The 26,282-nt window shown below is 46.2% G+C and overlaps 1 protein-coding gene across 3 annotated transcripts in view; it reads right to left on the bottom strand.

Annotated features, from left to right (window-relative positions):
• DMXL1 (Dmx like 1) overlaps nt 1-26,282 on the bottom strand; it is a 522,326-nt gene that overhangs the window by 425,471 nt on the left and 70,573 nt on the right. For all 3 annotated transcript variants that reach the window (XM_030193519.1, XM_030193517.1, XM_030193518.1), the window contains exon 4: nt 9,506-9,581. In XM_030193519.1, coding sequence (XP_030049379.1) covers nt 9,506-9,581 — 76 coding nt within the window. The remainder of the gene's footprint in view (nt 1-9,505; nt 9,582-26,282) is intronic.

Here is a 26,282-nt window from a genome sequence, read left to right as displayed (position 1 = left end):
AGAAGTGAAAGAGACACCAGACTTTGTGTGTGTGTGGGGGGGGGGGGGGGGGTATTGATGGAAAGCAACACCAGACTATGTGGAAGGGGAGAGGGAGGGACAGTGACACCGGACCTTGGAGGAAAGGAGGGAGGGAGAGTGACACGACCTTGCAAGGGGGAAGAGGAAGGAAGGGAATGAAAGAGAAACGGATGGAGCTGGGGACTGATAGGGTGATGAGATCCAGTGGAGGGTAGATGCAAAAAAGATAGGTGTTTAGGAGACTGGATATTAAGTGAGAGACAGAGGGAGCAATGGTAAAAGCTAGTAGGTAGATGAGAAGTGAAACAGAGACTAAGGTGAGCGAAAGGGGGATAAACAAAATAAAGGGGGGGGGGGACATGAAATAAAAAGTCACTGCCAGACAGATGTAGAGAAGGAAAGGACAAAGCCAAGAGGACAGAGAAGAAATGGAAACGCCAACGTGGAAAAGAATTTAGAGACGATGGACACGTGGAAAGTGGAAAAGAGACTGGGACCATCCCAACTAGAAAAATAAAGTGCTCGGACAACAAAGGTAGAAAAGAAATATTTTTATTTCATACTTTTTAAAGACTGAGATGTGCCTGCTTTGTGAAATGTACGTCTTTTCTATTTTTGTATTTTGCAGAGTGCAGGAGAAAATACATTTCTGTTTCTCTTTTACCAGTGTTTACCTGGCTTTCTTGAGGGAGATCTCTCTTTCAGTTTTTCTGTGGTTCCCTGTTTTGTATAGTGAGAAAAGAATTAAATGTGCTTGGAGTTGTAGAATGATTAGAAAAATTAGTGCTCATTATTGTTTGTTATGTGAATGAATATTCCATCACTGTTTCATTATTGCTTGCCAACCAGTACAGTATTATTACATTTTAAGGGCATTTGTTTTAATTTGTGATTGCAGTCCTTACATGCACATGATTTTGTTTTTTAAACCAAAAGGTAAATCTTAAGTGTGGTTAAACAGCGAGGCTTCTGTGGACGGGGACAGAGTTCGCGGGGACAGGGACAGAGATCACGGGGACAAACTTTGTCCCCGCGTCATTCTCTAGAAGTGGGAAACTACAGGCCGGTAATCCTCAACTCAGTTATTAAAAAAGTAATGGAAGAGTTGCTGAAGGAAAGGACAGTAAACTTCCTGAAATCTAATGAGTTACAAGATCCGAGGCAACATGGATTTACCAAAGGTAAATCATGCCAAACGAATTTGATTGAATTCTTTGACTCGGCAACCAGAGAACTGGATCAGGGATGTGTGCTAGATGTAATCTACTTGGATTTCAGCAGTGTCTTTGGCACGGCTCCTCATATGAGGCTCTTAAACTTGAAAGGCTGGCGTTAGGATCCAAAGAGGTGAACTGGATTAGAAACTAGTTGACGGACAGACGCCAGAGGGAGGTGGTCAATGGAATTCACTCAGAGGAAGGAAAGCTGAGTAGCGGACTGCCCCAGGGATCGGTGCCAGGACCTATTTTGTTCCAACATATTTGTGAGTGACATTACCAAAGGATTAAAAGGTAAGGTTTGCCTTTTTGCAGATGATACTAAGGTTTATAATAGAGTAGAATTAGTGGAATTTCCACTACCCAGAGGTAGTGGAAAACATGAAAAGGGATCTGCAAAAGTTAGAAGAATGGTCTAATGTTTGGCAATTAAAATTGAATGCAAAGAAGTGCAAAGTGATGCATCTGGGGTGTAAAAAGCCAATGGAGTCGAATGTCCTAGAGGTGACCCTCTCGGGAAACCTGGGTCCTCTTCTTCATGTGAAGACAGAGAACACAGTTAGCAGGGTTATGGTCAGGCCCAAGACACTGCAGACACCAAGAATGGGTGTCTTTTCCTGAGATAGTATGAATGCACCAGGTACAGTGCTTGGAAGTCTTCATGGACACGGATGGGTAAATCTCGTCGGCTAAATTAAATGGCTCGATGGTGCCGAAAAAGGGGTAAGGCACGGAAAAAAGGGGAAAAACTCGACCAAAGTCAGGGCCTAAAAACAGCCCAATGACAAGGGTAGGGGGAAGCGCACCTTCTCCTCATGCAGAAAAAAAGAGAACTGAGAAGACCGCGTTCCTGCAACGAGCGTGAAGGCACTGGCGCTCCACAAAGCTCTACTTTTAGCTTTGGCAAAATGCCAGACCGGGCGACGTGGATTTGCATCACCCACTTGTGAGAAGACAGAAGCCTGCTTGTCCTCTGAGAACCTGAGATACTTCCTGTGGCCTGGAAGTATCAAGATATGAGTATAGGCATCCTTTAAGTCCAGAGAGCATAGCCAATCTTGAGCCTGAATCATTGATCAAAGGTGCCCACGAAAAACATCCTGAACTTTTCTTTGGCCAGGAATTGTTCATGGCAATGATATCTTGGATGGGACGCACCCCCCACCCCCGGTTTTCTAACATGCTCAACCACTTAGGCCATTAGAAGGGTGGAGAGTTCCTCTGCAAGTACCTCCTTGTGCTGACAGCAGAATGGAAATGCTCTCAGAAGACAATTTGGTGGTCTTTTACGCCAATGAAGAGCATAACTGAGATGGACAATCTGAAGAATACGCTGGTCAGAGGTTACAAGGGGCCACCTTTCTTGGAAAAACCTGAGCCCCCCCCCCCCCCCTTACCAGTAGGTCATCCGGAAATGGTCACTGTTACAGTGATTATGTCTGCAGGAGCCAGACAAAAACTTGTCCCCAGCACTGGGACTGAGCCTGGTAAGGCTGGCGAGAAGCAGCGTACCTATGCCTCAGAGTAGTAGGCAGCTCTCTTCGTCTTGTCTGAAAACCTCCTAGATGAAGGGTATGCAGAAGGTGCCCAGCAGGAGAGAGTATCGATGATATCAGTATGGTTCTTTATGATGTCAGCAACCTCTTCCACCTTCTCTCCAAAAAGGTTATCCCCTTGGCATGTGGGGGTCCAAGTCGGAGACATGCAGCCAACAGAGAGTCTGCACATCAATATTCTCTGGGCAGATATCCTGGATGCCACATGAAAAGTATCATAAGCACCCATGACAAAAGCTTATGACGCACCTTCTGCTGTATAGACAGCTGGCGAAGAGATTCTGCCAAATCAGACATACTGCGCAACAAGTTCCATAAGTAAAGGCTCTTGTAGAACTGGTAAGATTATATGTGGGAAATGAGCACAGAGGCCCGATACATCTTATGCCCAAGAGTCAAGGGTTCGAGCTTCTCTGCCTGGGTAGGGTTACCATTTTTTGTCCTCATAAAAAGAGGGCACTTGCCCCGCCCCATTTCACGCCCTCGCCCCGCCCCATTCACACCCTCACCCCGCCCCTTTCATGCTATCACCCCGCCCCCGGCCGCCCCCTCTTCCCCCCATCACCTTCCCTCCCCTTACGCTACTATCCCTGGTGGTGTAGAGGTACCTCTTCACTCTTCGGGGCAGGAAAGAAAGAGTCCCCTCTTTCCTGCCCGGAGCGCTGCTGCTAGCTGCCCTGCTGCATCCTGTGCGAGTCCGGCTCTTGGTGTTTCAAAATGGCCGCTGAGAGTTGAAGCAGCCTCGCGAGACTTCAACTCTCGGCGGCCATTTTGAAACACCGAGAGCTGGACTCACACAGGATGCAGCAGGGCAGTTGGCAGCAGCGCTCCGGGCAGGAAAGAGGGGGCTCTTTCTTTCCTGCCCCGAAGAGTGAAGAGGTACCTCTACACCACCAGGGATAGTAGCGTAAGGGGAGGGGAAGGGAGTCCCGCGCCCGCCTTCCGCTCCCGCCAGCCAGCCCGTTTGTCCAGAAATCTGGACAAACGGGCAGGCTGGCCAAATCCCTCCGGACGCCCGGACATGTCCTCAAAAAGAGGACATGTCCGGGTAAATCCGGACGTATGGTAACCCTATACCTGGGGGCGCCAAAGCAAAGTCCCTAGAACTTCTGGTTCTTTTGAGAACAGATTCCACCAAGAAATGGTGAGGCAACTGAGGCCTATCAAACCCAGTCGTAATCTGGATCTGATACACAGCGTCAATCTTTTGGAGGAGGATAGGGACCTACAGAGGAGACTCCCAGTTCTTCACCTGAACGTCTTGCAGGATCTTGTGAAACGGGACCACTGCAGCCTCTCTAGGAGGAGAGTCATAGTGCAGGACCTCAAACATCTCAGCCCTGGGCTTATCCTCTGTCTCCAACCGTATTGGAATGGCAGCAGCCATTTCCCTGACAAAAGCAGAGAAGGAAAAGTTCTTAGGTAGAAACTTCCCACTTTCCTATGGAGGGGAGGGGTCAGGTGGGATACCATAGAACTCCTCCTCTCAGAAGTACCTAGGATCCTCATCAGATGTCCATGATCACTCCTTATTGATTTCAGAAAAGAACTCCTCATGGGAGGGCAGAGACCGAGCCTGCCTCAAGATAGAGGAACTATGCCCCCCCCTCCGGCCTGGAAGGGCGTCGAGGTGTAAGCTCCACCTTTGACTCCAGTAAAGATTCCTCCACCAAAGTTGAAGGGGTGCCAGCACACGGAAAGCTGTTGGCATCGGTACCGGATACAGCACAGGTGTCAGAGACCTCATCGCTGGCTGAGGGCCAACTGGGGCAGCAGGAAGACGCATGGCTGGTGCAAGCACCACAGACACTGATGCACTCTGTTGCAGTAGCCCCAGCCCAGTTTTTCGAGAGCATGGCCTGGATGCGCTCTTCGAGATCCAGCACTGGGAAAGGCTGGGGCATTGGTTCAACAGGCTGCTGAACTGCAATGGTCAATGGGGGCGCATGGTCCTAGCTGCATGGCATCTCTACAATGCAAGGAGAGCAGTCCTCCCAGTACTGATACTTCTCGGGGACCGGATCCCTCAGTGTCCTGGCACTATGCGTCAAAAGGTATCAATACTTACGCTTCTTGGTCTTCGCCTGATGCCAAGCATAGATGCTCCTCGGTGCAGACAAGGACATCAAATCCCCACATGCCTAGTGTCCAGTCCAATGCTCGTCAGTCTCAGAGGCCCTTCACAGTGGCTGACGTCGAGACAGGTAGAGACCTACTCAATGCACGTTCACTCCCAGTGTCAGACCTGGATCTCACAGACATGGGGACCAATGCACCCAATACAGGTGCAAGCTCTGATGTCAACGATTCAGACCAAGATCTAAAAATTTTGTCTTTGAGCCTCTCTAGACAATCAGGTTCCTTTCTGCATATGCAGACAAAGAACACACAGCTGGCAGGGGAATGTTCTGACCGCAGAAACTGAAGACACCAAAAAGGTGAAATTAGGTCCTACCTGTTAATTTGCTTTCCTTTAGTCCCTCCAGACTGGTCCAGAATGACTGATGAGTTGTGCATGTCTACCAGCAGGTGGAGACTGAGAAGAATGATTTTGAGGCAGCCAATAAGAGCCATGCTCAGCCCCTTGGAAACCTCAGTATTCGCACAGCAAAGCAAAAGGAAAGAGAGACACTAAATATCTATGCGCCAGTCAGTTCATACAGCCACCTACTAACAAAGAGACCTTGCTGGCCACTGTTGAATAATTTCGACTACTCCAAACTAAGTCAGCAACATCAGTAATGTGTCTATGTGCAACTGCACCAAAACCGTTGTATAATTGGTCTCTTTGCAAATATAGGCATATCCATAAATATAAGATACTGATATACGAAGCATGGAAAGAAACAAAGTGGAAACCATGAGCCCACAAAAAAAATGATTTGGCTTGAAATGACAGTTATAAATTCCTTACAAACAGTCGAGCCCATACGCCATGCGCCCTCCCTGCCTATCTTCAAGTCCTTACTCAAAGCCCATCTCTTCTCCCTTGCTTTTGGCGCCTAACCACCTTCCCCATTCATGTTACCTACACTGACTACAGAGTTTGTAACCTCTAGATTGTAAGCTACCTCCACTGACTACATAAGTTGTAAGTTACCTACACTGACTACATAGTTTGTAACCCTTAGATTGTAAGCTCTCTTGAGCAGGGACTATCCTTCCCCATGTTAAACTTGTACAGCGCTGCGTAACCCTGGCAGCGCTATAGAAATGCTAAGTAGTAGTACACCAGGTATGTAGAGAAACAAACTGTAAACTATGATCTCAGTAGGATCGTTTGGATAGAAAATTGTCAATGCAAAACACACATTAAAGAAATGTTGTCTGGAATACTGAAAGAGGAAAAAAAAATCATATGGTTCCCCAAGGCTAAAAGAAGGTCCCTCTAGAATGGACCCATAGAAACAGAAAAATACGAGAAACTGACCTGCTGTCACAATCTCCAGTGAACATACATTGTGCCTTTTCTAAAGTGTAAAAGTCTTTTTTTTTTTTTTTTTTTTAAAGAATGTGACAGAATAGGAGAATCATCCCCAAACCATCCACTCAGGTACAGGGAACGTAACAGCTCAACAGATAGTGCTTTGCTACCTAACTCAGGGGTCAGAGGCGATAAGCACCTAATGTAGCAGACCGGAGAAAGTAAGGAGATCTTCCAACAGAGCACACCATATTATACAATAGTGGGAGCTGAACCCACAAAAACAGGTGCTCTAACCAAAAGAGCACAACTCACTAGTCACACCAAACCAGTCAGACAGCTGTCCAGAAAAAAAAACCCGCATAAGCAAGGCTAGAAGCATGTGCTGAACCACCAAGCAGTACCAGTGCAGCTACTGGCCGCAAACCTGAAAGGCATGAGCAAATAGCAGACCATATGCGCGAAAGGTAACAATATCCCAGAGATTACCATGGCTAGCACATGTCTAGAACCCTAGAATACCAGAGAGAACATAGCACAGCAGATAAAACGATAAAAATAGACTATAAAAACAGACCCTCAATAAACAAATAAGGATGTAAATTCCAGGAGAATACAAAAGGGAAAGAGACCTGAACCATGTAGAGAAATAATAGATCATGCCCTAGCATTATATAGAGACCAGAGAAATACTATATAACTTGTGTCTGCATTAGTCAGCTTTCGACAAGCAAACAAGAGACCATCAACAAGTAAACTATACTAGTAAAAAACCAATAGGTTATGTCCTTGCAGCTTTCCAATTTTTGGAAAAATATATTAGATCTTGTCCGTGCACCATACAAACTGTAGAGAAGTACAGACAGTTTCCGTGCCCCATTTAGATCAGAGAAAATACTATATCGTGTCTAGAGAAATTAATTATTTTATTCTGCGTTATACAGAACCTGGTCGTTAGAAAAGAATCCTTACCAGAGATAGTTTTATTTACACTCATATAGTATCAGACTCTGGCAGCTTCGATGCAAGGGAAGGAAAACCATAGGACAGAGTACCGGAGCCTCCCGCTCCAGACAAACGCTAAACATGGCAGTCTGCACTATAGATTTCTTCATCGTAAAGCAGCTGAAAGAAAAAAATAGAGAGACAGTCTGCCTCCGCACACTCAAACCTCTTGTTCTGCAATGGCTGTTTGCCCTTCAAATTAACAGTATGAACGGCAGAGGAAATCTTCCCCCCTCCAGAGTAGACCTAGAAGCCACTGGAACAATAGCAGACCGCTCCTCCACAGCTACAAAGAAAATGGAGGAGTTTCCCACTGAAAATCCAAGTGGTGTAGAAAGCCACTGACGCCATACTGAAAACCGGCACCGCTTCACTAAACCGAGAAGTCCTCATACCTCCACTTTGTTTGTTTTTTTTAACTGAACAAACACCTGTTCAGAACAACCACCTGGCGCTTGAACACAAACCAAAACAGAGGAAGAGGAACTGTAACACGCTCCCAAGCTCAAGAACCTGCAGGTATACAGCCATGACAGAAGGCTAAAGCCATTGCATCTGCCTGCTTTTTGTTTTGTTTTTTTTTTTAATATCATAGTGGCTATTCCCTCGAAGGTATTGAGGCCGGCAACTGACCACAGTCCACCCTGAGCCCTCAGGTATGTAGGGAAAGCTCGGGGATAGGAGGAGGGAGAGACTCAGCTACATGTGTAGCACCCCCAAGGCATTAGAGAACCCCCGCAAGCAGTGGTGTGCTGGAGCGGGCTCTCACAGGCTTGCGAGAGCCGTTTGTTAAGTTTTTAAGAATTTTGGGAACCGGTGTTAAAGTAGGCCTCCCCATGGCTACTTTAACAACTGACTCCCAAAATGTGGGCTTGGGCCCCCTCCTGAATTCTCTTTTACTTTGCTGGCAGTGAAGCTGGCCCCACCAGCCAAGTAAATAGACTGCTGCTGCTCCCTGCTCCTTGTTTCTGACCCTGAGCATCAGGCTGGGACTTTTCATGCAAGCGCAAGAAGGTTCCATCATGCTGCTCAAAGCCAGAAACAAGCAGCAGGGAATGGTGGCAGTCCATTTATTGGCTGGTGGGACTCGGCAAAGGTATGCCTAGCGTGCCCGCACAAGGGAGGGGAGAGAGAGAGGCATGTATTCCCCCCCACCCCCAAAAAAAAAAATTTTCAGGGCCGGCTATGCCCGGAGAGCCCGTTGTTAAAAATTTACCAGCACACCCCTGCCCGCGGGCCTCACCCTCTGCCAGCAGATAACCAAAACAGCGCACAGATGTATAACAGAAAAGAAAACTTCAAACTTATTAGAATGAGAAAGAAATAGGTACATTTACCAGAGCTAACAGAAATTAGAAAACAGAATAGACATTTTGTGACCAAGGGGTTCACCTCATCTACCACCTACTTGCTGGAGAATGAGAATACTGAGGTTTCCAAGGGGGCTGAGCATGCTCTTATTGGCTGCCTCAAAATCATTCTTCAGTCTCCACCTGCTTGTAGGCGTGCACAACCCATCAGTCATTCTGGGCTGGTCCAGAGGGACGCTAAAGAATGGGTGTCTTTGCCAGAGATATTGTACCAGGCACAGCACTTAAAGCCACTGGGGGCCTTTGATGACATGGAAGGGAAAACAGTCATGGCTAAATCAAACAGCTTGATGGTGACTGAAAAAAAGAGCAAGCACCATGAAAAGAGGGACAAATGCTCGACCGGAGTTCAGGCCTAAGAGGGCCTACCAAGTGCGGTAAAAATAAAGGAAACTTGAAAGTGGGAAAAAACTAAAACAATATAGGAAGGGAGAGGAAAATCTGTAAAGAAAAATAAGGGGAAAACCCTGCAGGGAAGGCATAAAATGCTCAAAAAAACATTCACGTGCCAGACGCTGTGAGGAGGGCAGGACTGCGCATTCTCTCCTAACAGCAGATGAAGAGAGACTGCTGGTCCCACGGTCTTGTGGTGGGCAGGAAGGCATTTGTACATACACAGTGGGTGGGCAGGAAGATGCTAGTGTGTGCTCTTTGATATATCCTATATAATGAAAACCAGAGAAGAGTGAATTCCAATAATCTAGATGTCCTAAAACTAGCACATGAAGTACTGTTCAAAGAGCACTTTAATCCAGAAAAAAGATTTAATAGAGTGGATCCACCTAAGTTTAAAAAAAAAATAAAAAGCAGTTCTGTACAATTGCTGAAAGATATAATTGCAAACCTAATTGATCATTAAGAACAACTCCAAGGATTTTTATTGAATGATCAATAGCTGTACTACTCCCTTACCTGTGGGGTCCCAAGTTAAATTAAGTGCAATGGATTCAAGCAGAAACTGGGTACTCTTCTGCCATTGATTAAATCCCTAAAAAGGAAAAATTTATAAAAAGTTAAGAAAAAGGGCTTACTTGTACCAAAATAGCTGCTTTATACATATTGTATAATACATAAGTCAATTGATATTACACATATAGCCACAAGATAAAAAGGTTTTAAACATTTCAAAACCATATTTCACTGTTAAATCAATTAGCACATTTTTCCATGTTAAACTGACATTAACATGGCTTAAATGGTCTCTCTCTAGGAGTCAGCCTAGCATGGGCATAATTGAAGGAAATCATGTCTGCTAACCAATTTGAAAGTATATGTTTGCCGATAGCAGCCTGGCCCATCCTGTCTGGATCAAAAGAAATAAAGCTAGGTGAACTTTTTATGGGCTTTGGCCCAGTCCAGATAGAAGGCCAAGGCTCTCTTACCGTGAATTTTCACCTTTATGCGCATATAGTTTAGGGAAAAAGGTGGCAAGGTCAGCAAATGGTTCAGATGGAACTCTGACAATCTCAAGAAGAAACTTTGGATGGATGCACAAAACCACTCTTTTTTTTTTGGGGGGGGGGGGGGGGAATTAGTATAGCTCAGTTATAGCCCGGAGCTCACAAACCCTGCATGCTGAAGTAACTATCACCAAAAATAAGGCCCTTCCTGGTCAGGCACTTCAAGTGAGAGGTATCTAGTGGATCAAAAAGGAACTTTCATCAGCAGAGTAAGAAGATAATTGAGGTCCCATGACACTGCAGGAGGCTTGATGGGAGGTTTCCTAAGTAACAAGCCCTGCATAAATCGGACAAAAAGGCTGTACAGAGATGGGTTTACCTTATAACCAATAAGCTCCAATTTCACTAAAGTGAACTCTTACTGAATTGGTCTTGAGACCTGCCTCCAATAAATGTAGAAGACATTCAAGCAGTTTTTGTGTAGGAAAGTGAATGGGTCAATGGCCTTCCCCCGACACCAGACAGTAAACCTCTTCCATTTAAACCTATCTGCCCTCTTGGTGGAATCCCTCCTGGCAGCTAGCAAGACCTGTGAGATAGCATCAGATAAGTTCAGGGAAAACCATGTCAAACTCTCAACATCCAAGCAGTAAGGGCTATGGACTCTATGCTGGGATGCAACAGAGTGTCCTGCTCCTGCATGATCAATTTTGAAAAAATAAAAAAAAAAAAACCCCAGCCTCATAAAGCTTAAGTATATGGGGACAGACTTAAAGATCTCAATATCTATACAGTAGATTCTGGTTAATGGCGACACATCAAGACTTCAGTATGTTGCCCCAATTAAGCAGCTTCCCCAAATAAACAAAGTCTTCAGGGTACTTTGAAGAGAGTACAGTACAAGAACCAGATAAAAGTAAAGTTTCATTTATTCTTGAGCACAAAAGTTGAACAAAATTTGCAAAGCACTGATAAATGCACATTGAAAACAGTACAATATTAATGTTGGAGGTATCAATCCAGAATACCTCGTCGAGCTCTCTTTACTGACTGCAGCTGAACAAAATCGTGCAGGTCTCTAGAGCAGTTACAGGACTGCCTTTTTTGCCTTCCTGCATGAAAAAGTTTTAATCCAGAAATAAATCTCCTGGCATGCTGATTTGTCACTTGTTCATGCTCAATAATGTCACCATGTTCCGTTTCCTGATTTTCTGATGTCTTCAAAGGTTTGGCTGAAATATGCTCAACAATTTCGGATTATTGTCAATGCATGAAAACTCTTCAGTCATTTTCATCTTCTATGATATTTTCTTTTTCAGCCGTATCCTGTGTATCCAAGCCAGGTGTTTAAACCCATATAACATTGAGCAAAACAATGCTGAATGGGTGCGATGCTAACATTTCGCCAGTTATCAGCAATAAACTGCACAGCTTGTAAGATCAATCATTGTACTGATCTCCTTTACAGTTGAAGATGTGAGTAAATTTTCTTAGATAGCTTCAAGGATGTAATTTACCAGCTTTGTGCAATATAAGATCTTCAAATTTTTTATGATTCCCATATCCATCAGTTGCACCAGAGCTGTGGTGTTGGGAGACAAATTCCACCTGGATGTTTTTCAGAGTCAATATGTGGGTGTGCTGCAGAATTTAAGGACCAGCACAATCCCCTCCTAGCCCCCTTCTTTGTAATTCAATGTCCCAACTCAGTAACCAATTCCTAAAAATTTCTGATGTCATCTATGCATTTTTGTTAGCACGATACAGAACAGGTAAACTTTCCATACTGATCCCTTTAAAACAGCAAGGATTTGCACTTTTTCCAATAACCCATTAGTTTACATTTATCAGACCTGACATGAATAGCATAGCACTGGGACACGATCCATCACTCTCTTTGATTCAGACAATGCTGTGTGTTTACAGGTAAGGGAACCATCCGGTGTGGCACAATAGAACAACCCTATTTCATCAGCACCATAGATGTCATGTGTACAAAAATTACAAAGCAAACATGGATGTTTTGTGGCTTTCCATTGTTCAGCACTCTCTCTCTCACCATGTGCTCTCTTGACCTTGTCTGAACCTGCATTTCATCATGACAACCAGCCATCTGTTGCTATAAAATCATTGTGACAGTTTTCTTGCTGGCTCCTCAGACTTTTTAACATTGGTCTGCTCACACTCATCCAGTTATAACTGATAACCATTGAGAGCCCCTTCAATATCACAATCCTTATCTTCACACTTCATTTATGGGAAACAACCTGTTTTCATGTAATATCCAATCATTTCTCAATTTCTCTTGTTGTTGTACAACATGTGCTATTGTAGATTTTTGCACTCCAGTAATCTCTGCCAGTTGGTGCTGACTGATGTTTGGCAGTTGTTTTTTTTCAACTTTTCAAGCAAGCCAATTGTGTCTGTGAGTGTTAGATCTTTCCTAGGCATTTTAAATGAATACACCCACAGATGAAACGTAACACACCCCGCAGTAAAACATTATACTCAATGGGAAAGTGATGCATCAATGATGTTCTGTGGACGTTAATGTCCCAATTAAACGGCGCAGTGTCCCCAATATGCAAAAGAAAGGCAGGAGAAGGAAGCTATGATAGAGACATTGAAATATCTTTAACAACATAAATGCACAGGAGGTGAGTCTCTTTCAACTAAACGGAAGCTCTGGAATGAGGTGGCATAGGATGAAGGTGAAAGGGGACTAATTCAGAAGTAACCTGAGGAAATTCTTATTCATGGAAAGAGTGGTGAATTTGTGGAACGGCCTCCCGGTGGAAGTAGAGGAGATGAAAACAGTATCTGAAATCAAGAGAGCTTTGAAAAAGTACATAGGATCTCTAAGGGAGCGATACAGAGAGTAGATGGCATGGATGGGCAGACTGGATAGGCCATATGGTCTTTATCTGCCTACATTTTTCTCCTGATGAAAAAGGGCCAAAATTAGTGGAAACCAAAAACTTTCCTCAGCCAATAAGGGGCAATGAGAATCATCATTTTCTGATCTTGCTTGAGCTTTAGAATAGTTGTCACTATGTAGAGGCACTGGAGGATAACGATAAAGATAAAGATCTGGGTGCTGATGATTCTGCAAACCCCAAGTCCATAGATCTATTTAAAGTTGAAGTAGTGACCTCTACTACAGCCAAGTTTGAGAACCATACATCTTGGGTTCACCAAAAAGATATTTCAGTCTTCAGTAAAGTACAGGACTTAGAATCACAACTGGAGACATCTCAGAACCAGAACCTCTAGCATAATACAGCCAAGCAAATCAGGAGATAAATAATTTGTGATTCACAATTGCCATTTATGGACGTTATGGACTCATATTTTGTTTTATTTTTAGTTTAGCATTAATTCTGTTTACATTGGGAAGGTTCTATTTTATTTTCCTGTCACTTCCTTTTAGCTAATTCATGTTGCTAATGACACAGTTTCCATTGTAGATGGACGCTTGTAATTGAGCCCTTATTGTTTTTAGATTTAATTTTCTGTGTACTTTCATTTTAGCATTGATTTTGAATGTTTCTTGAAAAATTTTGTATTATTTCTGCTTATGGAATTCGAACTGATATTGCTTATGGGTCATTCCATGCCAAGTGGTCTAAAATTTAAAAAAGGTCCCACCATCATGTTCTCCAATTTTGCTCAAATTTTATCTGTTGCGCAAGTCAGATGTTAAAACTAAGTTTCCCAAAATTTGAGGTCTCTAACTGCAATAGTTGCAGATCTAGACTCCCTTTTCTGAAAGGTTGTCAGTCCATGAGCGAGCGACATTTACCAAAATGCCATTTTTGGCGTCTAATAAAATCCAAACACATTTATAAGAATGGCTAAAAAATTCAAATCCTGTACAGTTTTTGATGCTAATTCTGATGAAATACATTTTAACATTATGGATGCAAAATTAAGTCAAACAAGTTGACTCAAAGTGTGCATCAAAATTGGTCGTGACTATTGGGGACATATTTGGACCAATATTCAGACCGCAACAACTTCCATGCAAACAAAGATATGGACTTGAAATTTTGAACAAGCATTATGCTTGTGCTGGACATAATACTGCCAGATTTGCAACTAACCAGCATCTATAACCGCCCTACAGGATCTCTTCAAAGTTGGCACTGTCAGCGCAAATGGTAAAATGTACCAAAGTTCAAAGCCAATTATTAAAAAAGAGTCTGCCTGAATCAGCTTGTGAACAGTATCATCTGAAAGAGAAAATTGTGCTCTACAACACTGATATGTTTTTGTTTGAGTATCCCATAGTCTTTGTACGTTTTGAAACAGTAAAAAAAAAAAAAAAAGTCAACTTATGTTTACCCATTCTACACCACTCAGCATTTTGTAGACCTCTTGTATCTCCCTGCTGCCATCTCTTTTCTAAGCTGAAGAGTCCTAACCTCTTAAGCCTTTCCTCATATGAGAAGAGTTCCATCCCCTTAATCATTTTAGTCGCCCTTCTTTGAACTTTTTCTAATTCTTCTATATCTTCTTTAAGATATGGCAACCAGAACTGCTCACAGTATTCAAGGTGTGGTTGTACTTTGGATTGATACAAAGGCATTATAATATTCTTTGTCTTACTTTCTATCCCTTCCCTAATAATTTGTAGCATTCTGTTTGCTTTTTTGGCCACTGCCACACAATGGGCAGAATATTTCAGTGTAGCGTCCACAATGACACCTTTCTGTCTGGCACTGTTGCATTTGCCAAGCTAAGTCTAATATGTATACAGCTGACAGAGTTCAAATTCAAGAGAAGGTGGGCAGGTTTGTAGAAATATTTAATCCTGCTGTTCTGAAACACATGCTACAGGGTAACCATGATGTAGATATTCTTAAATCCAGAAACCCCTAGCTACCCTAATAATAAAAAAAAAAATAGGGAATAAAAACAAGGTCCACAACAGGCAGCACTCATGAGTACTAAACAAAAAGACCAAAACAAAAAAAATTATGTACTCAATTATTTTCTTTTTGACTTCAAGGAACAGAAAGAAAAGAGCTGGGAGGGGAGGACAGTTGGACTGTAGACCTCAAAAATATTCTGAAGGACTTGACTAACAAAAACAACAGTTACATCGAGAGTACTGTTCCCAACAGTAGTGGAATAAGAATATGTGGAGTGTGCACTAATGATGACATAGTTCTGCAAATTCTCTATGAAAGCTGACCTCAAGTGGGCTACCAATACAATGATGGTTCTGATATTAAGAATAGTAACATCACCCTCTAGAGGATGCCCACGCTAGGCATAAGTAAAGAAAATGCAGTCTGCTAACCAAGAGTTTATTTGCTGATGGAAGCCCCATCCTGTTTGGATCAAAAGAAACAAAAAGCTGGGTGGACTTTCTATGGGCTTTAGTCCTCTCTAGATAGGTCAAGGCTTTCTTGCAATCTGACATCTGCTTTCAACTTTTATGAGCATGAGGTTTGGTAAAGAATATTGGCTGCAACTGATTGCTTAAGAAGGAATTCCAACACTAATGTAGGAAGGAAGTTAGGATGTGTGCATAAGACCACTCTGTTGAAAAACTTAGTATAAGTTACTAGGGCTTGGAACTCACTGACCCAGTGGGCTGAAGTGACCACAACCAAAAACAGGACCTTCTGGGTCAGGTAAGTCAGGTGACAGGTATCCAGCAGCTCAAAAGAAACTTTCATCAGCTTGGTTAAAACAATGTTGAGGTCCCACAACACTGCATGGACTTTGATGAGTGGCTTCAAGATAAGCAAGCCCCACCTGAAGAGAATAATGAACAACTAAGCAGACATGAGTTTACCTTCTAAATTATAATAAGCACAGAGGAGACCCATAATGGAGTTGGTCTTGAATCCTGACTCAAAAATATATAGAACATAGGCACCCAGTATAAAAAGGTTTGGGGGAAGCTAAGCTAAGAGAGACAGAGAGATGAGTGCTACATGGCGGGAGAGAAGAGAAAGACAGATGGCATATGCTGAATGGCAGGGGAGAGAGGAGAGAAAGACAGAGGGAAGAGGCCGCAAGGCAGGACGGGAGAGAGAATGCTTCACTTTTTGTTTTATTTTGTTTGTTCATTTGTAATTTAGTGGCCAGAATGCGTCAGGGCTAACCTTTCTGTGAGATACTGACATAATTCCCTGATAAGCTGGGTACAAACACAGGTGCCCAGGGACCGAGTAAAATAATCCTCATTTGCATGTGATCTGCATAGGCGGATGGACTGGGGATTGTGGGGGAAATCAGAAGCGGAGCTCATTCTCTCCCTGGCCCAGAGAGAACAGAGGAGCACTCGGGTGTATTACTCGCTGACAGATTCCAGAAGACCACTTGTGGATGGAGCTTTTTTAGTATCCTTAACTTGTTTGAGATCCACCTGCTTTGTCTTGAGGTTTGGGACCAGAAGTTGTAGACCTACTTTTACTTTAGATACTCAGTCCACGCCTTCGGGTGGACGATATAGAGATTTGTATACTCGGTTCACACCTTCGGGTGGACGATATAGAGATTTGTATACTCGGTTCACACCTTCGGGTGAACGGTGCACAGATTTGTATACTCAGTTCACGGGTGGACGGTGCAGAGATCTGGACACTCGGTCCACGCCTTCGGGTGAACGGTGCAGAGATCTGGACAATCGGACCACGTCTTCAGGTGGACGGTGCAGAGATCTGGATACTCGGTCCACGCCTTCAGGTGGACAGTGCAGAGATCTGGACTCTCGGGCCACGCCTTCGGGTGGACGGTGCAAGATTCAAAGAAGTCTCCATGGATCCTAGCAGCTACCCGCTAAACCAGACCCATGGACTCAGGACGCTCAACAGACTCAACACTAGAGAGCAGAGTCTGACACTCTGTTTCTCCCAGATGCTGTACACATTATATGCAGGTACTTTCTCTGTCCCTAGTGAGCTCACAATCTAAGTGCTGTACCTGGAGAAATGGAGGGTTAAGTGACTTGCCCAGGATCACATGGAGTTGCAGTAGGAATTGAACCCAGTTCCCCAGGATCTCAGTCCACTGCACTAGCTATTAGGCTACTCATCCACTCCTTGTTCATCCTAGCCAGTTAAGTGCTGAAATATCACACAAGCTAGGTTTCATCTGGCTGAGTATGCCTGGATATTTAATGCTGGTGCTTGAACACGGCCCCGCACTGAAAATAAACAGCATCCATCCCCCTGGCGACCCTCTGAAACTGACTGTATAGAGGACAGCGTTAAGCACATGCTGCTTATCCCTTGCCGGAGACCTCCATCTCTAGTATCCTGCCTGCAAGAAACATGAAGTTTTGTCAGAGAAGGCAGGACACTAGAGAGGGAAGGCTCTGGCTAGACAGAAGCAATGTGTGCTTAGAGCTGGTTAAGAGATACACCAGATTGAGGCATAATGCAGTTAATGCATTAAAATTAATAAAAGTTAAATTTTAATGCATTGGTCACGTTAGAAACCACACTAAATGTGCAGCCTAGATAATATTAATAATTAACTCAGTGCTCCCCCCACCCACTCCTGTCACTGTGCACAATCCAAAAACAAGAAATCCGTGGGAGAGACACTATCAATATCAACAGGCAAAAAGTAAATCCCTAAATGTCCCACTAAACTGGGATCCAGGGGCATATGCCAATAGAGCGAATGCTACATACCTGTAGAAGGTATTCTCCGAGGACAGCAGGCTGATTGTTCTCACTGATGGGTGACGTCCTCGGCAGCCCCTCCAATCGGAATCTTCCTAGCAAAGTCCTTTGCTAGCTCCCGCGCGCACCGCGCATGCGCGGCCGTCTTCCCGCCCGAAACCGGCTCGAGCCGGCCAGTCCAGTATGTAGCAAGACAATACAGTTCAAGGGAAGACACAACTCCAAAGGGGAGGCGGGCGGGTTTGTGAGAACAATCAGCCTGCTGTCCTCGGAGAATACCTTCTACAGGTATGTAGCATTCGCTTTCTCCGAGGACAAGCAGGCTGCTTGTTCTCACTGATGGGGTATCCCTAGCCCCCAGGCTCACTCAAAACAACAACCATGGTCAATTGGGCCTCGCAACGGCGAGGACATAACTGAGATTGACCTAACAATTTATCCAACTAACTGAGAGTGTAGCCTGGAACAGAACAAACAGGGCCCTCGGGGGGTGGAGTTGGATCCTAAAGCCCAAACAGGTTCTGAAGAACTGACTGCCCGAACCGACTGTCGCGTCGGGTATCCTGCTGCAGGCAGTAATGAGATGTGAATGTGTGGACAGATGACCACGTCGCAGCTTTGCAAATTTCTTCAATGGAGGCTGACTTCAAGTGGGCTACCGACGCAGCCATGGCTCTAACATTATGAGCCGTGACATGACCCTCAAGAGCCAGCCCCGCCTGGGCGTAAGTGAAGGAAATGCAATCTGCTAGCCAATTGGATATGGTGCGTTTCCCTACAGCCACTCCCCTCCTATTGGGATCAAAAGAAACAAACAATTGGGCGGACTGTCTGTGGGGCTGTGTCCGCTCCAGGTAGAAGGCCAATGCTCTCTTGCAGTCCAATGTGTGCAGCTGACGTTCAGCAGGGCAGGAATGAGGACGGGGAAAGAATGTTGGCAAGACAATTGACTGGTTCAGATGGAACTCCGACACAATCTTTGGCAAGAACTTAGGGTGAGTGCGGAGGACTACTCTGTTATGATGAAATTTGGTGTAAGGGGCCTGAAGCTCACTGACTCTACGAGCTGAAGTAACTGCCACCAAGAAAATGACCTTCCAGGTCAAGTACTTCAGATGGCAGGAGTTCAGTGGCTCAAAAGGAGGTTTCATCAGCTGGGTGAGAACGACATTGAGATCCCAGGACACTGTAGGAGGCTTGACAGGGGGCTTTGACAAAAGCAAGCCTCTCATGAAGCGAACGACTAAAGGCTGTCCTGAGATCGGCTTACCTTCCACATGGTAATGGTAAGCACTGATTGCACTAAGGTGAACCCTTACAGAGTTGGTCTTGAGACCAGACTCAGACAAGTGCAGAAGGTATTCAAGCAGGGTCTGTGTAGGACAAGAGCGAGGATCTAGGGCCTTGCTGTCACACCAGACGGCAAACCTCCTCCAATGGAAGAAGTAACTTCTCTTAGTGGAATCTTTCCTGGAAGCAAGCAAGATGCGGGAGACACCCTCGGACAGACCCAAAGAGGCAAAGTCTACGCCCTCAACATCCAGGCCGTAAGAGCCAGCGACTGGAGGCTGGGATGCAGAAGTGCCCCTTCGTCCTGTGTGATGAGGGTCGGAAAACACTCCAATCTCCACGGTTCTTCGGAGGATAACTCCAGAAGAAGAGGGAACCAGATCTGACGCGGCCAAAAAGGAGCAATCAGAATCATGGTGCCTCGGTCTTGTTTGAGTTTCAACAAAGTCTTCCCCACCAGAGGAATGGGAGGATAAGCATACAGCAGGCCTTCCCCCCAATCCAGGAGGAAGGCATCCGATGCCAGTCTGCCGTTGGCCTGAAGCCTGGAACAGAACTGAGGGACTTTGTGGTTGGCTCGAGATGCGAAGAGATCCACCAAGGGGGTGCCCCACGCTTGGAAGATCTGGCGCACCACTCGGGAATTGAGCGACCACTCGTGAGGTTGCATAATCCTGCTCAACCTGTCGGCCAGACTGTTGTTTACGCCTGCCAGATATGTGGCTTGGAGCACCATGCCTTGACGGCGAGCCCAGAGCCACATACTGACGGCTTCCTGACACAGGGGGCGAGATCCGGTGCCCCCCTGCTTGTTGACATAGTACATGGCAACCTGGTTGTCTGTCTGAATTTGGATAATTTGGTGGGACAGCCGATCTCTGAAAGCCTTCAGGGCGTTCCAGATCGCTCGCAACTCCAGGAGATTGATCTGTAGACCGCGTTCCTGGAGGGACCAGCTTCCTTGGGTGTGAAGCCCATCGACATGAGCTCCCCACCCCAGGAGAGACGCATCCGTTGTCAGCACTTTTTGTGGCTGAGGAATTTGGAAAGGACGTCCCAGAGTCAAATTGGACCAGATTGTCCACCAATACAGGGATTCGAGAAAACTCGTGGACAGGTGGATCACGTCTTCTAGACCCCCAGCAGCCTGAAACCACTGGGAGGCTAGGGTCCATTGAGCAGATCTCATGTGAAGACGGGCCATGGGAGTCACATGAACTGTGGAGGCCATGTGGCCCAGCAATCTCAACATCTGCCGAGCTGTGATCTGCTGGGACGTTCGCACCCGCGAGACGAGGGACAACAAGTTGTTGGCCCTCGCCTCTGGGAGATAGGCGCGAGCCGTCCGAGAATCCAGCAGAGCTCCTATGAATTCGAGCTTCTGCACTGGGAGAAGATGGGACTTTGGATAATTTATCACAAACCCCAGTAGCTCCAGGAGGCGAATAGTCATCTGCATGGACTGCAGGGCTCCTGCCTCGGATGTGTTCTTCACCAGCCAATCGTCGAGATATGGGAACACATGCACCCCCAGCCTGCGAAGCGCCGCTGCTACCACAGCTAGGCACTTTGTGAACACCCTGGGCGCAGAGGCGAGCCCAAAGGGTAGCACACAGTACTGGAAGTGGCGTGTGCCCAACCGAAATCGCAGATACTGCCTGTGAGCTGGCAGTATCGGGATGTGAGTGTAGGCATCCTTCAAGTCCAGAGAGCATAGCCAATCGTTTTGCTGAATCATGGGGAGAAGGGTGCCCAGGGAAAGCATCCTGAACTTTTCTTTTACGAGATATTTGTTCAGGGCCCTTAGGTCTAGGATGGGACGCATCCCCCCTGTTTTCTTTTCCACAAGGAAGTACCTGGAATAGAATCCCAGCCCTTCTTGCCCGGATGGCACGGGCTCGACCGCAGTGGCGCTGAGAAGGGCGGAGAGTTCCTCTGCAAGTACCTGCTTGTGCTGGAAGCTGTAGGACTGAGCTCCCGGTGGACAATTTGGAGGTTTGGAAGCCAAATTGAGGGTGTATCCTTGCCGGACTATTTGCAGAACCCACTGATCGGAGGTTATGAGAGGCCACCTTTGGTGAAAAGCTTTCAACCTCCCTCCGACTGGCAGGTCGCCCGACACTGACACTTGGATGTCGGCTATGCTCTGCTGGAGCCAGTCAAAAGCTCGCCCCTTGCTTTTGCTGGGGAGCCGCGGGGCCTTGCTGAGGCGCACGCTGCTGACGAGAGCGAGCGCGCTGGGGCTTAGCCTGGGCCGCAGGCTGTCGGGAAGGAGGATTGTCCCTACGCTTACCAGAAGTATAGGGAACAGTCTTCCTTCCCCCGAAAAATCGTCTACCTGTAGAGGTAGAAGCTGAAGGCTGCCGGCGGGAGAACTTGTCGAATGCGGTGTCCCGCTGGTGGAGAGACTCTACCACCTGCTCGACTTTTTCTCCAAAAATGTTGTCCGCACGGCAAGGCGAGTCCGCAATCCGCTGCTGGATTCTATTCTCCAGGTCGGCGGCACGCAGCCATGAGAGCCTGCGCATCACCACACCTTGAGCAGCGGCCCTGGACGCAACATCAAAAGTGTCATAAACTCTTCTGGCCAGGAATTTTCTGCACGCCTTCAGCTGCCTGACCACCTCCTGAAAAGGCTTGGCTTGCTCAGGGGGAAGAGCATCAACCAAGCCCGCTAACTGTCGCACATTGTTCCGCATGTGTATGCTCGTGTAGAGCTGGTAAGACTGAATTTTGGCCACGAGCATAGAGGAATGGTAGGCCTTCCTCCCAAAGGAGTCTAAGGTTCTAGAGTCTTTGCCCGGGGGCGCCGAAGCATGCTCCCTAGAACTCTTAGCCTTCTTTAGGGCCAGATCCACAACTCCAGAGTCGTGAGGCAACTGAGTGCGCATCAGCTCTGGGTCCCCATGGATCCGGTACTGGGACTCGATCTTCTTGGGGATGTGGGGATTAGTTAAAGGCTTGGTCCAGTTCGCCAGCAATGTCTTTTTGAGGACATGGTGCAGGGGAACAGTGGACGCTTCCTTAGGTGGAGAAGGATAGTCCAGGAGCTCAAACATTTCAGCCCTGGGCTCGTCCTCCACAACCACCGGGAAGGGGATGGCCGTAGACATCTCCCGGACAAAGGAAGCACAAGACAGACTCTCGGGAGGAGAAAGCTATCTTTCAGGAGAGGGAGTGGGATCAGAAGGTAGACCCTCAGACTCCTCGTCAGAGAAATATCTGGGGTCTTCTTCTTCCTCCCACGAGGCCTCACCCTCGGTGTCAGACACAAGTTCACGGACCTGCGTCTGCAACCGTGCCCGGCTCGACTCCGTGGAGCCACGTCCACGATGGGGGCGTCGAGAGGTAGACTCCCTCGCCCGCATCGGCGAAACTCCCTCCGCCGACGTAGTCGGGGAGCCCTCCTGGGAGGTGGCCGCAGTCGGCACCGCACGCGGTACCGACGTCGGGGACCTCACCCCGGGCGATGGGCCAGCCGGCGCCACGCTCGACGGTACCGGAGGCGCAAGCACCGCCGGTACCGGAGGGGTAGGGCGCAACAGCTCTCCCAGAATCTCTGGGAGAACGGCCCGGAGGCTCTCGTTCAGAGCGGCTGCAGAGAAAGGCATGGAGGTCGATGCAGGCGTCGACGTCAGAACCTGTTCCTGGCGTGGAGGCTGTTCCGGGCTGTCCAGAGTGGAGCGCATCGACACCTCCTGAACAGAGGGTGAGCGGTCCTCTCGGTGCCGATGCCTGCTGGGTGCCGACTCCCTCGGCGACCCAGAGCTCTCGGTGCCGACGCGGGGAGGAGACCGGTGTCGATGCTTCTTCGACTTCTTCCGAAGCATGTCACCGGAGCTCCCCGGCACCGACGAGGAGGACGTAGAATCCATCCGTCGCTTCCTCGGGGCCGAGGCCGAAGGAGGTCGGTCTCGGGGGGGCTGTACCGCAGGAGCCCTCAGGGTAGGAGGAGACCCACCCGAGGGCTCACCGCCACCAGCAGGGGAATGGACAGCCCTCACCTGCACTCCACTCGATGCACCACCGTCCGACGACATCAGGAGACGAGGTCCCGGTACCACCACCGTCGATGCAGCTATCCGATGTCTCGGCGCCGATGCAGAGGGCCGATGCCTCGATGCACTCGATGCACTAGCAGCCAAGGAAGAAGGTCTGGACGCTGATGACGTCGATGCACACGATGACCCCGGTGCCGATGCCGACGAAGAGCCCGAGAACAAAACGTTCCACTGGGCCAATCTCGCTACTTGAGTCCGCCTTTGTAAGAGGGAACACAGACTACAGTTCTGGGGACGGTGCTCGGCCCCCAGACACTGAAGACACGAAGAGTGCCTATCAGTGAGCGAGATTACCCGGGCGCACTGGGTGCACTTCTTGAAGCCGCTGGAAGGCTTCGATGTCATGGGCGGAAAAATCACGCCGGCGAAGTCAAAATCCGAAATGACGAATTTGGAGCACCAAAACTTTAAGGGAGAAAAATATCGACCGAGGCCGAAAAGAGGCCTACCCCGACAACGAAAGAAAACTTACCGGGGCAAAAACTGGAAATACGGGAAGGGGCGAACGAAACCCAAGGGGGTTTCCGGAGCACTTTCCGAACGAAAGAAAACTTTTCCGAAGAAAAAACACATCGATTAAATAACGGACGCGCGAGGTCGACTCTCCGGGGCTCAACACGGCAAAAAACACAGCCGTACCGAGTGCGGACGAAAGAAGACTGGCCGGCTCGAGCCGGTTTCGGGCGGGAAGACGGCCGCGCATGCGCGGTGCGCGCGAGAGCTAGCAAAGGACTTTGCTAGGAAGATTCCGATTGGAGGGGCTGCCGAGGACGTCACCCATCAGTGAGAACAAGCAGCCTGCTTGTCCTCGGAGAACGTGAACTACACAACTAATAATATGCTTAATAATTTGTGAAGGGGTATACAGAGAGTTCAGTATAGGCTGTATCCACAACCGAGCTAACTTTCAGTGAGTCTGGCCACAAAGCAGTTCCCTACCAAACTCTATACATCATAGTTTACTCTCTTTGAAGTGTTTCCTTGATTTTTGTGAATATACCACTCAAAATTTAAAGTGAAAAAACGTAAGTAACAAAAGTATTGGCATATGTCCAAAAATTACTACAAGGAGAACACACCACTGAAAAAAGCAACCCAATGAACTCAAAATTAGAACTGTTCGGCTGTAACAAGACACATGTACTGTATGAATGCACTGAAGGAATGAAAGTTAAAGGGAAATATCCTTAATTTTAAAGGGTGGCATTCCATTCAATTTCTTCATTTAGACCATCAGGAGCCATCGTCTTTAGCTCAAAGATCTAAAACTGTTCACGTAATGCTAGGTATGAATCGCGATCACCCTGAAAATACGGAGACACTTGTTCAATGATTAACCAGTGCATGGTCATAAAATTATGGTCCTGTTCAATACAATGGGCGACCATTGGAGCTGTTATTTTGTTTTTTAATCTACTGCGATGTTCATTCAGGCGTTGCCTTACGGTCCCTGCTGGTGCGTCCCACATAGATTTTTGAATAGGGACAAATGACATACTTCGAAAAACAATCCGTGGACATCTTTAGATTATATACTTTTAAAATTTAAGGATGTTGCCAAGTATTACCAATTACAGACATCGGACATGATTTACAATGACCGCAAGGTTTATGTCCTTCTGTACTAGAAAGTTTAACCTTTTGTTGAGACAAAAAATTAGAGCGGATCAAATGATTAGACAAGTTTTTTCCTGTAGACTATGCTACACAGGGGCCAGATTGAAAACTTTCATGTAATTGAAACACATGCCAATGTTTGTATATACTTTGTGCAATTAAAGCTGATTTGAGTGTGATAGAACACATTTGTTTTTCTTGAGGTTCTTTTTGCCCACATTTTAGTAATAATTCTAGGTTGGCATAGCGGGCACGACGAAAAGCTTGTTTGATCACTGTCTGTGGGTAACCCTTCTCTAAGAAACGTCTTCTAAGAATTTGTGCCTGTTGGTAAAATTCTTCTACTGTACTGCAAATACGTCGAATGCACAAAAATTGGCTAATAGGTATCACTTTTTTTTTAATTGGCACAGATGAAAGCTATTGTACTGTAGATAATTATTTTTATCAGTATTTTTACAAAACACTGTAGTAGTCAATTGATTTTGATATCTCAAAACTTTCGTAGCCAAAAAAGTTATTTCTTTAGCATTGACGGTACAAGTGAATTGCAAATGTTGGTCCAAAGAGTTTATCCATCTAACAAATTCTTCTAGTTGTATCTCCAAAGCTGTCCAGATGAAAAATGTCATCTATGAATCTTGCCCAATTCATAATATTCAGCATCCAACTCGAGTTAAAAATAAAATGCCGTTCAAAATCTGCCACAAAAAGATCAGCTATACTTGGGCAGCTGCCGTGCCCATAGTCACTCAGACTTATAAAGTTATATAGTAACCTATGGAACCTTGCAAGTCTAAGTGCTTTGAAAATAAGTTCCAAAGTATCTGAGTATATATTTGACAGACTCCTGATGCAGGCCTCAGGACCTAAACATGTTTATTGTTCAGCAAATCTGAAGGATTTGACACAAAGGACTTTTTAGTAGAGAATGACATGAAGATAAAATTTGTTCCCATCCCCACCCCATCCCCATGGGATCTATCTCCGTCCCCACTCCATCCTCGTAGGCCCCATCTCCATCCCTGTCCCCATGGGTTCTGTTCTCATCTACAGAAGACTCGTTTTTATATTTATATCTTTTTATTAAAGTATAAAAAGGAATATGCTGTGCAACTGTTGTGTATAAATTACAAATAGAAAACAATAACAACAAGCAGCTATAATAACTCTCCTTCCCACCACCACCCTTCCAACCTCAACAATAGCTGATTTCTACCACACCAAGGAATCCTAATTCACACTGTTAAAATGTCCAGGAGTATAAAATACAACCCGTTCTGTATGCCCTAGAAGGGAGAAATATGCCCTGTGAAAAAATATTATGATTTTTTAATCTGTGGATGAAGAAGTCAACAACAATTTCAGGATTGAATCTAGCTCTCCTGTCTGTCACAGTCCCTCCTGCAACAGAAGATGTCTTCTTAGAAGATGTGCTGATAGCAGGATGTACAGGATCCCTCATGCAAATTTTGCTAGCTCTGGCCAGCATATTTGCTTATTTTTCCAAGAAATAAAAACATTGTCTGCATCAAACAAACATAAATAACAGTCCAGTTCATTAACAGGCTTCAAAACAGAAAATGACACTTTGTCTCTGCCCTCATGGGCTCTGTCCCCACCCAATCCCCGCAGGATCTGTCCCCATCCCCACGGTTACTGCGGACCCCCGTCC

Source organism: Microcaecilia unicolor, chromosome 2 (assembly GCF_901765095.1).
Source record: "Microcaecilia unicolor chromosome 2, aMicUni1.1, whole genome shotgun sequence".
Lineage (NCBI taxonomy): Eukaryota > Metazoa > Chordata > Amphibia > Gymnophiona > Siphonopidae > Microcaecilia > Microcaecilia unicolor.
This window is presented reverse-complemented; position numbering and strand designations above follow the sequence as displayed.